The following is a 17,867-nucleotide window of genomic DNA, read 5'->3' as shown; positions in this document are numbered from 1 at the left end:
TCTGGAGGGGAAAATGCATGTGCATACAAATATAAAATTCTGGAAACAATTTCAGTACATTTGCAGGCTCCCAGAAGTCTGTCTATGGATTTGTGTGATGCCAGGTTAAGAACTTGTCATTTCAAAAAGGACAAAATACTCAGGAATAAGTTGAACCAAAGTGAGATATCTGTACACTAAAAAATATAACACTTCTCTCTAAGAAATTAAATATATCTTAACAAATGGAAAGACATCCTCTGTTCATGGATTGAAAGACTTAATATTGTTAAGATGACAATACTCCTTAAATGAATCTACACATTCAATACAACTGGTATCAAAATTTCAACTGCCCTTTTTTTCCCTTTTTTTTTTCAGAAATGAACAAGTTGATCCTAAAATTCACATGGATATACAAGGGGTCCTAAATAGACAAGATGATCTTGAAAAAGAAGAACTAAGTTGGAAAGTTCATACTTCCTGATTTCAAAACCTAGTACAAAGCTTCATGGCAGTGTGGTACTGGTATAAGGACACACAAATACATCATGGATTAGAACTGAGAGTCCAGAAATAAATCTGAACATTTGTGGTCAATTATTTTTGACCAGGGTGCCAAGACCATTTAATAAAGAAGGAATAATTTCAACAAACGGTGCTGGACCAACTGAATATCCACATACAAAAGAATGAGTTTGTATTCCTACTTCATACCATACTCAAAAATCAACTAAAAATGTAAAAGTGAAATCTACAAGACTTGCAGAAGAAAACATAGATGTGTATCTTCATGAGTTTGATTAGGAATAGTTTCTTAGGTATGACAAAAAAAAACAAGCTACAAAAGAAAAAATAGATAAACTAGACTTCATCAAAATTCAAAAAACTTTTGTGCATCAAAGGCCACTCTCAACAAAGTGAAAAGGCAACTCACAGAAGAAAGCATCTGTAAATCATATATCTGATAAGGTCTTCTATCCAGAATACATAAAGGATTTTTAGATCTCAACATTAAAGACACAAATAACAACTTAAAATGGGCAAGGAATTTGAAGGACATTTCATCAAAGAAGATACACACATAGCCAATAAGCACATGAAACCATGCTCAACATCATTAGCCATCAGGAAAGTTCAAATCCAAACCCTCCACACCACCATAGCTATAATTCAAAAGGTAAAAAATAAATGTTGGCAAGAATGTGAAGCAGCCAAAACCCTGAAACACTGTTGGTGCAAATGTAAAATGGTGGGAAACCGTTCCACCAAACAATGCAGGCATTGTGGAAAAGTTGAGTAGTTCCTCAAAAAGTTAGAGTTACTGTATGACCCAGCAATTTCACTCCTAGGTGTATATATGCAAGAGTACTAAAAACATATATTCCCACAAAAACTTCTACACAAATGTTTATAGCATCATCATTCAAATAGTCCAAAAGTGGGAATAACCCAAATGTCCATCTACTGATGAATGGATTAAAACAATTATATATCTACACATTAGAATATTACTCAGCCATAAAAAGGAGAATGAAGTTCTGACACATGCTATGGATAAAAATGGAAAACATTATGTTAACTAAAATAAGCCAAAACAAAAGGATAAATATTGTATGATTCCACTTATATAAAATATCTAGAAAAGGCAAACTTATAGTGACAGAAAGTAGATTAGAGGTTAGTAGAGACAAAGAAAGTGAGGAGTTACTGCTTAATGGGTATAGTGTTTCTCTTTGGGGTGATGAAAATGTTTTGGAATTAGATAGCAATGATAGTAACAGACTTCGTGGATATACTGTAAACCATTGATTTGCACACTTAAAAATTGTGAGTATTTTTGTATGTGAATTATATCTCAATTAAAAAAAAACCCTTAGTAAAGAGAAATTCTTCACTGTTGGCAAAATATATGTTAATGAAAGGAAACATCTGAAATATAATACATATTTCAATTTGTGAAAATCACACACCTTGTTATGATTTTAAAATGCTCCTTAGTTTAAAATGCAATTATAAATATATGGTAAGGTAAGTCCTCTGAAGCTTATATTGGTTACACTTATATATTTATACTTATATTCCATAGGTTTCTGCTTCAGGGAATAAAATCTGAGCAAAAAATGTAAGTTCCACAAGGCAGTGGATCACAACAGAAATGTTGCATTTGTAACTTTGGAAACAGCAGCTAATTCTTGAGGCATGGACGTGTGTTTGAAAACCAATTTACCAAATGTGTAAGTCATTTGGTAAATGGCTCCATTATAAAAGGCATTATAATCTAGTTGCCCCAGACCTGGAAACCAAACGATCACAGTTACTGTCCTGGCTCTGCCACTTACCTCGTTTCCAGTTTATCTGTAGTTGAAGTAGTTGGTTGGAATGGAGGTTCCTTCTGGCTTTAAAATTCTGAACTTATTTGACCTTTTTATGACTTTATAGTCATAGGTGCTTTGCAATTGTTTTACTTGCTTGGACTGCATTCAAACATTCACATTTTAAAATCCAGGAAATTATTACCAAACTACAGGATTTGAAATTTGAAAAAGATTATACTGTCCACTCAACTTTTAATAGATTGGACTAATGGATTGCTTTCTGCTGAGACTTTATGTGAAGCAATAGCACCACCTGGTGGCTTCTCTTCTAATATGACAACTTTCTTGAGGACGATAGTTTGGCCTCTCCTAACAAGTTAGGACAAGTGGTTCAGATATGCCTATTTCAGGAAACAAGTTTAATAGTGTTACATGAGATGTGTTCAAATTATCTAATGTTCGTGGCATTGGACCTAGGAACTTATTTTATGATTTAAAAAATTATGTCAACAAATGTTTAGTGTCCAACTACAAGAACAAAATAGATATTTGCATTCAAAATGTTACATTCTACGTGAGAGGATGTAGACAACAAATATTAAGCATAATAAATAAGTAAATTATAATATAGTGGGAAGTTGTATTAAAAAATCAGGATAAGGGGGCTGTTGCATAGGTTGCAAGTTTAAATAGGGTGATATTTGAGCAAAGGATGGAAAGAGGTGAGGTCAATTCTACACGCATGTCTGAAAAATAAAATTCCATAGGCTTACAGTCTAAACATCTAGCTTTAATTGTACAATGCTGCTATAATTCTCCTTCCTCAAGTATATTTTAGGAAGCAGAAGCTATCAAACCAGGTCAATATTAATAGGAATGACTACATTTTGAAAATTGGTGTTTCCTAAAGGTGTATACCTTTCCTAAAGTGTAATGGCTGTCTTTAAATATTCAGAGAAGACACATGAAATGGTTGTTTTCTTACCTTATTTTTCACCACCTTAACATAGCATTTATACATCGGAAATTGTGTTCCTGTGAAAGTAATGACTGTAGTCTTAGGAATTAAAAAGCAGGGAGAAGATGGTGGAGGTGGGATGTAATCACCAACAAAGATTATATTTCTCTAGACACTTTATGGCTTTGTTATGTATAGGTGTCTCGCTTTTTGAAGTTATTTGTGTTTTTTTGATATGAAACTTTTTAAAATGGTATTTTCCATTATTGTTTAACCCCTTTAGACCTCCTTCCTCCACCCCCTTGAAGCCATTTTAATTTTCTGTCTTAAATACGTTTGGGTTAATTAGTGCCTCTAAGAGCTAGAAATTCTGAGAATAGAGACTGTTTTAGACTATTTCATAGGTGTAGCATAGGTGTAACATAGTAAATAGTCATAAGTTATTTGTACAAAACTTACTTTAGAAAAATTTGAAAGGTAACACCTTAAATCTTAGTATGTTGGGATTTATCTTTACATCAAAGCTTTCAGTGAATGGCGAAGAGGTTTTCGTTTTGTTTTCAACACATCCAGGAAATTAGACCAGACCTTCACAAAGTAAAGAACTAAATGGATAAATTTTGGAAAATAAAGTTCTTGATCAATTGCCTAAAGCAGGGGTGCAAAACTCATTTTCACTGGGGGCCACATCAGCCTCACAGTTTGCCTTCAAAGGGCTGAAATAATTTTAGGACTGTATAAATGTAACTACTCCTTAACTGTTAAGGAGCTGAAATTACATTCAGCCCTTTGAAGGCAACTGGGAGGCTGACGTGGCCCCTGGTGAAAATGAGTTTGACACCCTTGGGTTTAAGGGTCTGATTTTTTAAATCACACTATTGTTTCCATAGTGACTTGTAATTTAGGTGCTTAATCTACATTATGAAAGGTCAAAATGCTATCTAGTAGTATTAACACTTTTTTTTAAAACAAGATTTTAGTTATTTATTTTTAGATAGAGGGAAAGAGAGGGAGAAAGAAAGGGAGAGAACATCAATGTGTGGTTGCCTCTGGAGCACCTCCAACCAGGTCCTCACCCACAACTCACTGAGCCTCACTAGGGAGTGTGTATTAACACTTCTTAATTTGTATATAGCACTTAGGTTTACACAACATCCTTATATATATCTCATTTGCTTATTTGGTTCAGACTATGCCATGTGAATGTAAAATTTGCAGTATCTTTCCATTTAGTTCTCCTTCAAGGAGAATCTGTTTTCAGGGAACTATGTGCATTGCACTGGAAACTTAAATCTGACACAGATACAAATTTGAAGAAGCAGTGGTCAAGAAGTGCCAAGTGGCAACAGCTGATCTTGGCAAAAGGAGGGTCTGGGGGTGGATGAACAATAGGTGAGAAAGGTCAGTGGAATCACAGCATGCTGAGGTTCAGCAGCTGAACAAGGCAACCCTGGGAAAGCACAGCATTAAAGGTCCAGGTGTTTAGGTGACAAGTCGGCCAACCCTCCGCTTCTCAAACAACAATAACAACAACAACAAAAAGAAACAAACAAAAGCTCCAAACTTTTCCTTTCAAGAAAAATTCCTGCGAACTTATGATTTGGGAGCAGAAGGGGAGCCAAGAGCCACCAGCAAATCTAGTTCCATGTTTAGATAGCTGGAGCAGTCTGAAAACTGAAGTCAAATCAACAGAGGCAGCCCATAAAGTTCTGTGGAATGGACGAAAATCTCTATTTGAAATAAATACATAATATGTAAAGATTATATTAGGAAGGAGACCCAAGAAAGTGTTAACAATAGTTACTTCTAGGGAGAACTTCAGGATGAGCAGCTAGGCAACTTAGTGTTTTTTTTTTTTTTTTGTCTTTACGAATTTTCAAGAGGCACGCTCAACCTTTCTAAAAAAAAAATCAATGAGTCTATGAGAATCCCGTCTCCCCCACTTTCCAAGCATTGCTGCCTTCCTCCCACACACCTCACTGCCAAGACCTACATTACTCCCAGCCCACGCCCCTAAAAGAAGCAGGTCTCCGCCCCTAATTCCCATAACCTGGACCAGCCGTTCCACACTACAAATCACGGAAAGGTGGTCAGGTGCATAGTCAGGTAGAATAAAGGGGACAGGGCTTCTAACGCTGACCCTGCAGACCAGTGCGACGCCAAAAATATCCAGTTAGCAGCCTTAAGTGTAAGGCTGATGCACATTGGGGGAGGAGGGGGTCTTCCTATTATTATTACGTAGTGCTATTGCCTTGTCGGAAAAAGCACCCAGGCCAACTTGAATCACCCCCCACGCAGTGCGCTTCAGTACTAGCAACTCCTCCGAAACCGCATACTGCGCCCGCGTCCAGTCTGGCAGCTTATCGAAGCCCAACTTGCCTTCCTGGTTAGCGGATTCGCCACTTTTTGGTGTTAGAATTTAAAATGAAATCTCGGAAGCCCTTCCCGTCCAAGAAAGTAGAAGTAGGACACACTGGGGATTCTTGACTTTTTTTTTTTCTCCCTCTTCTGGCTTTCACAGTACCTACAAACACAGCTTGCAGCGAACTTGCGTCGAAAGCGACGACGCGGACGCACAGGCCACGCAGCCCCGGCGCGCAGCCGCGGTGGCCGCTGGCTCCCGCCCACGCCGGGTGGCAGACGTGGAAGTTACTGGCGGAGCGGGCTTCCTAGGAAACCGCCTCCGAGCCCGAGCCGGAGGCCGAAGCGAGCGGAGGTGGCGGCGCCGGGACTCGAGTAGGAGTCGCTGCCGAGGCCTGTCTCTGACGATCGACGAGGGCGGACAGGCGGTTCACCATGGGTGAGAGATCTGGGAGAGACTGGCGCTCTGGCGCGCTTCAGGTGGCTGCGGCCGAGGCGGGGGTCGGAGAGGGTCGCTGAAGACTTCGCCCACCTTGGCGTTGCAGCTGTCGGGGTGGACCCTGCCTGGAACGGCCGCCCCGGCTCGTTTCTCTACGTCCCAGCGGTGTCGGGGTGGGGGCCGCGCGAGGCCGAGCAGCACTGCGCCCTGGGAGCCCAACCCCAAGTCTTGCCCTCGACCACGAACTTTCCCTCACCTCCTCGCCGGCCCTAGGTGGACTTGCTGGGCATAGTCGGTCTTGCACAGCTTGGCCATGAGGGTTCTTGGGTAAAAGATGAGATCTGACCCCATAGTGGAAGCTTGGTTCTCTCTCTGGTCGCTGACTGCATCCGTTTAAAAAATCCAAAGGGAGATGTTGCTCGTAATTTGGTGTTGCAGCCAATTTGGCAGTTGTCTGCTTATCTGTAGCTTTTCCAGTAGAGAATAGAGTAAGATGGAGAAGGAAATGGGGAGGGTAGTATTGGTTAGTAAATGAAATTTTAATCTCAAGTTCTGAAGTGCCAGTTGAGAGAATGACGTGGTCATCACAAGCGTCCGGGAAAGCCTCCTTCCCTGCTGGAGTCCAGAAGGGAAGTACACATTCTGTACCTTGTTTACGATTCTGTAAATGAAGATGGAAATTCTTTAGCTTACTTAAATCCCTCCACGGTTTTCTGGGGATTTTACTTCCTGCTCTGGAACATCACACGCACTTTCCTGTCTTTTTCCAGAGCCACCTTCAGTTTTGCTCTTCCGCCTTTTTTTTTTTTTAAGCCTGTAAGAGATGGAAAGGACTTTGCCAAGTCCCACCCCTTCTATTACACTTTCCCAAGGTTATCGAGCCCATGGTGTGTTCACTGATCCAGCTCTTAACCGTGTCATTTCTTTGTCAAACAACCGTGTATTGTTAGTGGCATCACTTCTGTCTTCAACTTTTATATATTGTTCAGCATACCTTTCAGTCTCATGTTTTTGGTGGAAAGGAATCAAGCCAAGGTGCTTTTTTTTTTTTTTGGTAATCATATAAAAAAAAGTTAAGCTTCTTTTGTTGTAAAAAGAATAACAAAGACTCTAAATTTCCATTTTCCTTAGAGGTTTTCTTGAACACAATCCATACCTAAGAGCCCCTGCTGAGATAAAGAATAGTTTTTTTAAAGTTTTTTTTTACTTTATTTTTATTGTTGACACTATTACAGATGTCCCCATTCCCCTGCCCCTTTGCCCACCTCCACCCAGCCCCCACCCCCAATAATGTTTTTTTAATTTTAATTCTTTCCATCTTTGCTGTTATATGATTGACAAATAAAAATTGTATGTATTTCAGATGTGCGAGATATTTTTTGATATATGTATACCTTGTGAAATAATTACCACAATCAAATTAACACATCCATTACTTCACACAGTTATCTTTTGTGTGTGTGTGTGCACTGAGAACCTCTAGAGAGCTTTCTTAACAAAGTCCAAGTGTACACTATATTATTATTAACTATAGTCGCCATGCAGTACATTCGATCTCCAGAACTATTCACTTTATAACAAAAGTTTGTACATCCTTCCCTTTCCCTGACTCAGCCACAGCTGGTAACCACAATCCTCTCTGCTGATAAGTGCTTTTGTATTACACCATACCTTGTATATAGGAAGCCTTCTGGAAATATTTCATGATGCATTGAATGTAGTTTTGTTAATTTTTAATGATTTTTCTATCAAGTATTCAGGGCTTCTGTGTCTCAATCTCTTGTGCTGGTTTGCTAATAGAAATCTTAGTGATTGAAGGTGGTTATGATGGCACTGCTGCTATGAGGCCACAGTAGTTGCTTTTCGTGTGCGAGGGTCTCCTTGTCCCACTGTCATTCGGACTCGCCCTCTGGTTTTTAAAGGTAGTAGGGGGGTCATGCCAACACACTCATTCTCTTGACCAGAAAGTGAGCTCCATAAGGGCATAAGTGGTCATCTTTCTCTTATTTTTAGTGTATCTTCTGTGCTTGCCTGATATATTATCTGGGACATGCTATTAGTAATTACTTATTTGATGTTGAATAATATATTTCAATGGAGGATGAAAATATTCATCTATGAATTGAGGAAAGTGATGTAATATTTAATTTGGTGTAGCTGTCAAAGGGCAAGATTAAATGTTTCGTGGACCTAGTTCATAAGATGATATTTAATACATTTTTTTGCTTTTATTATTTTTAAGGTGGCTTTTTCTCAAGTATATTTTCAAGTCTGTTTGGAACCCGGGAAATGAGGATTTTAATTTTGGGATTAGATGGAGCAGGAAAAACTACGATTTTGTACAGATTACAGGTTGGAGAAGTCGTTACTACCATTCCTAGTAAGTGTTGGTATGATAAATTGTAGGGGCTGTTTGCCATCTAACAGAACTGTATTTCTGAATTAATAATACACATAGTAAAGTAATTATAAGGGTTGTAAATGATGGTAAACTTCCATTATGAGCATGGTATTGATAATGCATTTTTTTTTCCTGTAACTGAGCAGTTTGGTGTACTATATAGACCTTTGGGCACAATTAGATTTTGCCCTTTAGAGCTGTTTTAAAAATTGCTTGAGTGAACTCAAGCCACTTAATCTCATTGAGAGCCAATCTCTTTATTGATAAAATGAAGATAACAAATATCCACTGGTTTTGAGTGGGGAAATATGTAAAGTGTATCAAATACTTGGTAGACCTCTTTAAAAAAATTATATAGATTTTAAGTGATACTACCTATGGAGTGATTTTTCTCCTTATATTTGTTACTGTGTATTTTAATTAATATTAGTTTCTCTTAAGTAATTGTATTGATTAGTTGTAAAATCTGAGTTGAAAAGTCTGAGTGTTGAATTAATCTTAGACCTAAAAATATCAAGAGAAGAAACGTCTCAACTTTCAATTAGTTGTTGATTGTTCTGGTGGGTGTGGCTCAGTGGATTGAATGCCAGCCCTCGAAATGAGGGATTGCTGGTTCCATTCCCAGTCAGAGCACATGCCTGGGTTGTGGGCTGGGTCCTTAGTGAGGGGCACATGAGAGGCAACCACACGTTGATATTTCTCTCTCTTTCTCTCTCCCTTACCCTCTCTCTAAAAATAAATAAAATCTTAAAAAAATAAATTATTTGTTGATATCTTGAAAAATATTCCCAAGTAGTCCTGTTTGACTCCATAAGAAAACTGTCCTGTTATTTATACTTTTTTTCATTTGTTGACCTGAATTTCCTTATAGATTAATACATTTCAACTAAGTTCTGGTGTTGATCAAGTTTGTTTGAGTGTTTAAATTATGCCTTTAAAGTTACTCTGTCATTGAAGGTATATCTGTGTTTAGTAGTAGTTAAATTTCCAGATTACAAGAAGGCAGCTAGTTTTTATGAAAGAACTTTTAAAACTCTATGGCATCTTCTATTTCTTTTTGCTACTTTCAATAAATTTCGGTCCCCTTGGTTTTTGCTTCTCAAAATTGGGTATGACTGCTGTGTCTGCGTGTTGGTCATCTTACCTGCAGTGCACATGGTCTGGTGGGTGGCTTTTCAGGGAATGCTGATTGACACTCCTTGGCACGTAAGCTGTGTTCCTAATGTTGGTGGCAGTGGCGATGACACTCCCACCTAATTTGTGGGAGATGTTACGAACGTGCTTTTTAGTTTTTCACTCTAATTTCTTACGTTATAGTTATGTTTTTGGTTGTAAAAGGCATACTTGCCACATATGCTTATGAATCATTTACCAATATAAACTTAAATCTAAAATAAAAATTGTTTAGTTACAGCTATCAGTTTGTAATGTGATTTCATAAGCTTGTAAAATCTTAGTAAACTTTGTATATATAACTCCTAAGTTTGTTCTTTTTTAGCATCCTCTGCACTTCCCCTTAGACTCCTTTCCACGAAAACAGTTGCATCCTGCCTTAGCTGAGTGGTACCAGGGCTTCCCCTAAGAAAAATGGCAGGGAAAAGGGATGGGACACCTCCCTTTGACCATGGAGCAGTGACTTTACTACAGATGAGTGCTTGAGCAAGTCCGCAGGGGGTCTCTGAGGTTGCCAGCCTCAGAGAGCCCAGCTTCCATAAAGCAGTATACAGCCGTTGCCATGTCCTTGCCCACTGAAATTTAAGTCCAGGCTTTCTTGGTTTTGCTCCCTGTTTGTTTGCCACCTACCACAATTCAGATTTTCATAATATGCCTGCAGCTGTTCTTTTTAAATATAACTTCCTGAACACTTCTATATGCTAGTTCTGTATTACAGGAGTTGAACATAATAGAATTTCCATTGAGCTAAGAATTATATATTTGCAGAGGTAACTGGGGATTCTTATATAATCTGAGGGTGGTGCTCATCTTGGTAATTGATTGTGTGTGTGTAGCATAGCACACTGTCTTGTCTTAAATGGAATCATATCTCAACCAATAATGTAATTCAACAGTTGCCCTTTGTTGTGGGAACTCCATTAGCCTGGGTACTTTGAAGGTAGAATGCATTAGTGTCTGCATAAACCACTGACTTATCTTTCAGCTATTGGATTCAATGTCGAGACAGTAACATACAAGAACCTTAAATTCCAAGTCTGGGATTTAGGAGGGCAGACCAGTATCAGGTATGGTACAAAGACCAGATTATTTTGTGGTATGTAATGTTGATTGGCTCTTGTAGGGTTAACAGCAATAAACCAAAATATATCTTCTGTTGTCATTTAAATGGAAGCCACTTAGTTTAAAACGAGGTAAAACCGCCTCTTCTTTCCACTGAATTATAATCTTAAGGAAACCAGTTTTTCAGTTACCACTTCATAAAAAATATTTTCATAAGAATTTCGAGATCTAATTTTTTACTAAAAGAGTCCTCCATTTAGTTCTTGTCCCTTTCCTCTGTGAGACAGACTATTCTACATTTCCTAAAAATACCTCCCAGAGCCACTGCTTTGGGCTGATGTGAACACAGATGCCCTCTGGAGCTCAGGTCTTCCACCCCACCCCGGCACTCTGTGCTTGACCCAGCAACGGTGACTATTCCGGTGACCGTCAGTGGTTGCTCACTGTGGTGTCATATTAAAAGAATAGCAGTGCGTTTCCCAAACGTCCTGCTTCCCTTTAACTTGTATTATTCCTTGAACCACTTTCGAGTCTGGTTCTAGCTTTAGCCATTCTACTTCTTGGTATCTTTAGTGAACAGTTTAATGCCTATTATTATATAAAGTCATTAAACAATTTTTTAAAAGAACCCATTCCTCTTAAAGAGTTCTTAGAGATTTAAAGATGTAATGATTAGGTTGAGTACAACTTTTTTGTCTGTACATTTAGTGGTTTAATAGGTTTTGAATATATTCTCTCAGCCTAAAGTCTGAATTCCTTGGTCCTGTGATTTAATGTTTATCAACATTCTTTCCACTGCCATGTCTGAGGGATATGATACATAGATCGATTAGAAGCAATGCCTCATTATGGCATTGATTCTAACATGGGTGGGGCAGGATTGGCACGTAACCCCCACCATCATTGCCAAATCCTAGTGTATAAATGAACATAACAGTTTCTTTTTTTCTAATAATAATATATTCTCTCTTTCTGAATTTTCTCTAGGCCATACTGGAGATGCTATTACTCAAACACAGATGCAGTGATTTATGTAGTAGACAGTTGTGACCGAGACCGAATTGGCATTTCCAAATCAGAGTTAGTTGCCATGTTGGAGGTAAGAAAATCTTACAGAGATGTGGGGAAATCATTTACAGTTGCTTGCTGTTTTCACTTATTATTATTACATGCGGGAATCATTAAAAGGAAAGTAGGGATATTTCCCACCATGCTTTTATTATTATTTTCTTTTATGTGTATTACTTCCTATTCCAGAAACACTGCTGGATAGATGATCACAGACAAAAAAATATCCAGCCTTGGGACTTTCTTTAAATGAGAATCCTTGATTCCCAGGAAGTTCAGAATGGAATATTTTTAAAACTGAACTATTTATTCTGTGACTCCTATGAAGTGATTTTTAAGAAAAATGTATTTCTGGTTCCATAAATTAGTTGATGCACACAGATATGGGTATAAATAATAAGCATGTTTGTTTGCTACAGAACTGTTAAAGTTAAGAGAAATGGATTTCTGGATTTCTGGCATAATTCTGGTCCCCGCTCATCTTTCCCAGCTTTATCATTCTTTACTCTTCCCTGTGCCTCAGCCACACTGACCTTCCTGTTCTTTGAATGCACCCAGCTTCACACGCGACACCGGGCTTAGGGTCTTTTGCATTTGCTCACCCTGCGTGGAATGCTCTCCTCCACCCCCCAAACCTTTGTATGACTATCTTACTGATGTATTTCATCATCCATGTTCCTGCCCCAGAGAGGACTCTGTTATTTTCTGATCCCTTATTCTACTTTGTTCTTTGTACCATTTATCATTTCTTTCCATTATTTAAAAATATTTTTTGTTTGCTTATATATATCTTGCACCCTAAAATGTAAGTTCTTCAAATTTACCCTAATATCCCTTGTATGTGGAATAGTGTACAGCACTTAAGAACTCCATACATTGCATTCGCTGAGATTCGTAAGATTATTTATTGGTTGAGCACGTGCTGCGAACCAAAGTGTCGCAGGTTCGATTCCCAGTCAGGGTACATGCCTGGGTTGCAGGCCGTGACCCCTAGCAACCCCACATTGATGCTTCTCTCTTTCTTTCTCCTTCCCTTCCCTCTCTAAAAATAAATAAATAAAATAAATAAATAAAATCTTTAAAAATAAAAAAAGAATAAGTATCTCTTTATTAAAAAAAGATTATTGGCTGACTGAATTCAGAGGCTGCATTAAATAATCAATTTAAAGTTAAAAAAACCTCCACTTGTTAAATAAACTTTTCAAATGTATTAATGATTAACTTAATAATGAAATTGCCTATGCTCATGAAAATTCAGTTTTTTTCTCACCAAAATTATGATTATGAATTATGTAGTCATCAAATGTTCTAGGCCACTTGATTTCCCTAGTAGAAATATTCTCAGAATACTTTGGATGTCTGACTTGTTAATGACTTGCAAGTCACTGAACTTTGGATTTTTTTTAAACACAATCATGTAGTATTTATCATAAGAGTTTCTTAGACCAAATTCAAGTATAAGGAATTTTATGGGATATTTAATTGCTTTGGGTATGGTGGGTTTTAAAAAATAAAAGCTTTGTTTAGATGTAATTCACATGGTATAGTGCATTTTTATCATATAAAGTTTTGCTTAAAAGAAATGGATTATTAATGTCAGTTTTACGATTCTCAAGTTGTGCTAGATTGTTGGTAGGTTATTTTTGTTAGGATTTCACTTGCATAAATATGGACTAAGAACTAAAAATTATTCTTTAGCAATTAACTTTTAATTGATTCAATCAACACATATTTATTATGTAATATAAAGTACAGGTAAAGTATGAGTCAGGACTATTACATCAAAACTTATTGACATGGCCCTGGTGGAGTGGCTCAGTTGGTTGGAGTGCCTGGAGGGTTGCATGTTCGATACTCAGTCAGGGCGCGGATGGGAGGCAGCCAGTCGATGTTTCTTTCCCACGTCACAATGTTGATGTTTCTCTCTCTCTCTCCCCCCTACTCCCCTCTTTCTCCCAAATCAATAAACATATCCTGGGGTGAGGATTAAATGAAAAAAAAAACTTATACATAATTATGTTATTTTACCTTCTTTGTACACAAAAATAAATTCTAAATGGTATAGAAAATTAAGTGTAAAATGGTTGTTATAACAATATATAAGTAAATATGTATAAAGTTTCTGGCTAAGAAAGGGCTTTCTAAATCAAAGGGTTGGAAGGAATTACAAAAGAAGAGAGAGATTTAATTCTAGTAATACATATAAAAATGCCCCAAAGCTCATCGGCCAGATAATGGGAGCTAAAGTGAGACAGGGAACTGGGACAGTGTTTTACAGCCGGAGCCTGAGGATCGGTGGTTTTAATCATACTGGCCTCTGCCACTCATCGGGTAAGTGAGCATAAGGCATCGACCCACAGTTCACAGGAGAAAAATGTATTGCTGATAACATTTATATTTTTAATACCCCAATAATCATATAATGAGTTGCTGTGTCTGGAAAAATACATAATTTCCAGTTGTACCAAGGCTGAATTACAGATAGGCACTGTCATATACTGTGGGTGGAGTCAAAACATTACAGCTTTTCTGGAAAGCAGTTTGTTTATACATGTAAGAAGACACTGGAAACATTTCATACTTTGATTCCATTTTTAGACAATTATGTTAAAGAAATCGAGATTTATACAAAGACTTTTATATAATGACTTGGGTCACTTGGGTTTCTCTAATAATTAAATGAAAAGAATCTAAAAAGAGTTTAATACTGGAAAAGATACAGTTTATGGTACATGTAATTATAGTATAGAGTATATTTAACTTTCTAAAAAATTTGATTGTTTGGAAAATCATCCACAATTTAATGTTTAGTTTAAATAAACTTCATAGAGCAAGGTATGGAACTATATGTAAATGTGATTAAGTGTATAAATCTATCTGTTAAGTAAACTGTAAATACCTGAATTACAAAGCAGTAAAAAAATACCCAAAATTTTAACAGTGATCATGTTTGGGAGGTCGGATTATGGGTGAAGCTTCTTTTCTTCATATTTCTCTGTAACTTCAAATCATTTATACTGGTCATTACATATTAATAATTAGGAAGTGTACTTTTAAAATTTTTGGCATGTCTTTCTAAACTCAAGTGAGCACACTGATTAAAGGAAATTAAATATCTTCTGTTTAATTTAGGAAGAAGAGCTGAGAAAAGCCATTTTGGTGGTGTTTGCAAATAAGCAGGACATGGAACAGGCCATGACCCCCTCAGAGATGGCAAATGCACTGGGACTACCTGCCTTGAAGGACCGAAAATGGCAGATATTCAAAACTTCAGCAACCAAAGGCACTGGCCTTGATGAGGCAATGGAATGGTAAGCATCATGTTTCCAGAATCCACCTGTGCATATGTGTGTGTTGTATGTGTGCAGCTGTGTACACGTGTAACTTCCCCTTTTGTCCTAAAGATGAAATTTAAATTACTTAGCAGCTTACCACGTTAAGTTCCTCCAGCCTTACCTTCCACTTTTCTTAATGTGCATCGGCTTTTATTTCAACACCTACCTGATCAGTTAGATAAGCCAACTTTCTGCCACTCTCGTCTTTTTCCTGCCTCACTTTGCCCTCTAATTCTTTACCCTTCGGGACTTGGGTTAAGGCTGTCCTCTTCAAGAGTCGTCCCTGATGTGTCTCATGCCCACTGCCTGCCACACACGTGGATGTTCTTGCACAGATCAGTGGTGTAGCACTTGTTACACTGTCCTGTGATTGACTTGTGCATCTCCTTGTTAGATGTGTCAGCTTCTTGAGGACAGAGACTAGTTTTCATCACTGAATTGACTGGCTGTAGAAGTAGCAGCCTGGAAAGTAGATACTTGGTGTTTTGGATTATTCATTCAAAGCATAGACAAAGTGAATACTGAAAGACCCTCTTTGAAGTTGAGTCTATAACATCATTTTCTAATATAACTATCTCAGCCTTCATCATCTAAAGTGCTTTGGAATTCACCTCCATTTTAAAGTTTATAAATGGTCATACTCTATACCTGAAAGTTTGAAGTTAATTTTATGAAACCATTTATTTTCTCTTCACAGGTTAGTTGAAACATTAAAAAGCAGACAGTAATTCAATCACTTCTGCGCCCCTGAAATGAAGACCGTATCACGTATCCCTATGGAAACAGCTGGTGTGCTTCACACTACTAAATGCTAGAACTGTGTGTGATTGTTGGCATATACTGAACTGACCACAGCATTTGTAATAAATATGAAAAATAAGTATTTGGTTGGAAGGGTACCCATCGTGATCGAACCAGCTGAATATCTGGTCTGTGTAATGTAAAATAGTCCTTCCTTTCTTGTGTTAAGGGTATATATTCTATTTGTGTGGAATTCTTATTCAAACACAGTCCTATTTAAAGAATGTGCTCTAATTGAGGGAAAAAACCCTATTTTTGAATTAGTGGTTACAGATTGTTTGTATAAACACTAATAAATATCGTAGCTAAGATATTTTTCCTCTAAAATGAATTAAGTTTTTCCAAAAGTTAGACTCAATAGAGTAGTATAGGAATGTAGTGTGGGCAATATAGTTTTCATTTACTTAAATGACCACTTTATTTAAGCTGTTCCATTTAAAAGCTTTTGGTTATAGGCATGAAGTTGAAATAATTATTTTGGTGGTTAACTTCACTGACTCGTCTGTAATTATCATTTTATAGTACTTTATATAGTTGTTGAAAAGGTTTTACGTATCCTGACCTAGTCAGTTTGTGCGGGAACCCTGTGATGTAGGCAGGACGGGTTGTAAAGTAACGTTGAGGGACGTGCGGCATCTCGGCTTGCTAGGCTGGCTTGCCCGACTGCTCGTAGGCTGGGAGCAGAGCTCAGGATGAGACTTCAGGGTCAGGGTCAGAAGCTGGTCCCGTGAACTACACCTTAAGTTGCTGAAATGTCATCTGTGCAACACAGATGACATAACTCCTTAAGTAAAATTATGCTAACTGAAGGAGACGCTGTACATTCAAAATAATGTCTGTAAATTTATTTGTCCATACTAGTAGAGGTAGCAGAAGCAATCCTAAGTGGTTATATTTGATGAATTCACAACACATTAAAGAAAAAATACGCACTGAAGGAAATAAAAAAGATGTATTTTAAGAAGCATTGTGAAAGATGTCTTTACTGTCTTTCATTCCTTTTATCTACTTTTTATTGGACATGTAAGTTTGGTGAAGTCAAAATCATGTTGGTTTTACAGGGAGAAATTAAGCATTCTTGGTTTTAAAAATTAGGTTTACCACTAGGCTATCAAAAATTTATGTTCGAAGGAGCTTTTCAGACTGCCTAGCTACCCACAGGCGGGACTGGCTGCAGTGTGACAAGTAGATACAGCCCTCAGTAATCACTAAAAATGGGAGAAATTTTTTAATTCTTTAATTTTTAAAAAAGATCTTATTTATTTTTAGGGAGAGGGGAAGGGAAGGAGAAAGAGAGGGAGAGAAACATCAGTTGGTTGCCTCTCACACATCCCCAGCTGGGGACCTGGCCTGCCACCCAGGCATGTGCCCTGACTGGGAATTGAACTGGCGACCCTTTGGTTTGCAGACCAGCACTCAATCCATTGAGCCACGTCAGCCACGGCCATTTTCTCATTTTTTTTTTTAAGTTGAACAGCTAGCATTTAAAAAAATCAGATGCTGGTAAAGTGAGCTTAACACCATTGTGCACCTTGTTTCAGAAACACGAGGTTCATTCTCCTGACCCCAACACTGTCCCATCAGATGTTGGCCTCTGGCCTCCTTCCCTTACACCTGTGGTCATTTTCTCAGCTCAAGTGAATGTGGCTTTCTCGTTTTGCCTGTGGGACTTAGTCTTCTTATTCCCCAGCACTTGGTCCTAATTTGCTGTCAGTGCCAAGTGGAGAAGTTCAGAATCACCGTGAGAACACAAGGATGGGGAAGTGAGGCCCTGGCTGGCAGGTGCTGTCTGGCACTGGGGCCTTGCGGTCTTGAACTCTGAGGAAGACCCATGAAGCTGTAGCCAAGGGCTGACCTTGGATGATCCTGATGTCTCTGGTTTATCACAAAGGCTAGGAGGGGGTATAAGAGTATATGCTTATTTTAATATGGTATAAATTATAAAGAAGGTTCTTTTTGAGTAGGAAGCAAC

General features: G+C 37.9%; 1 protein-coding gene across 1 annotated transcript; it reads left to right on the top strand.

Moving 5' to 3' along the window:
- Positions 1 to 5,837: 5,837 nt before the first annotated feature.
- Positions 5,838 to 16,865, top strand: ARL1 (ADP ribosylation factor like GTPase 1). Its single transcript, XM_028531627.2, has 6 exons — positions 5,838 to 6,055; positions 8,298 to 8,435; positions 10,615 to 10,696; positions 11,679 to 11,790; positions 14,892 to 15,070; positions 15,792 to 16,865. The coding sequence occupies exons 1-6, from the start codon at positions 6,052 to 6,054 to the stop codon at positions 15,820 to 15,822; spliced, it is 546 nt and encodes a 181-aa protein (XP_028387428.1). The 5' UTR covers positions 5,838 to 6,051; the 3' UTR covers positions 15,823 to 16,865.
- Positions 16,866 to 17,867: the final 1,002 nt, after the last annotated feature.

Source organism: Phyllostomus discolor, chromosome 2 (assembly GCF_004126475.2).
Source record: "Phyllostomus discolor isolate MPI-MPIP mPhyDis1 chromosome 2, mPhyDis1.pri.v3, whole genome shotgun sequence".
Taxonomy (NCBI): Eukaryota; Metazoa; Chordata; class Mammalia; order Chiroptera; family Phyllostomidae; genus Phyllostomus; species Phyllostomus discolor.
Note: the sequence above shows the minus strand (reverse complement) of the source record. Positions and strands in the feature narration are given on the sequence as shown.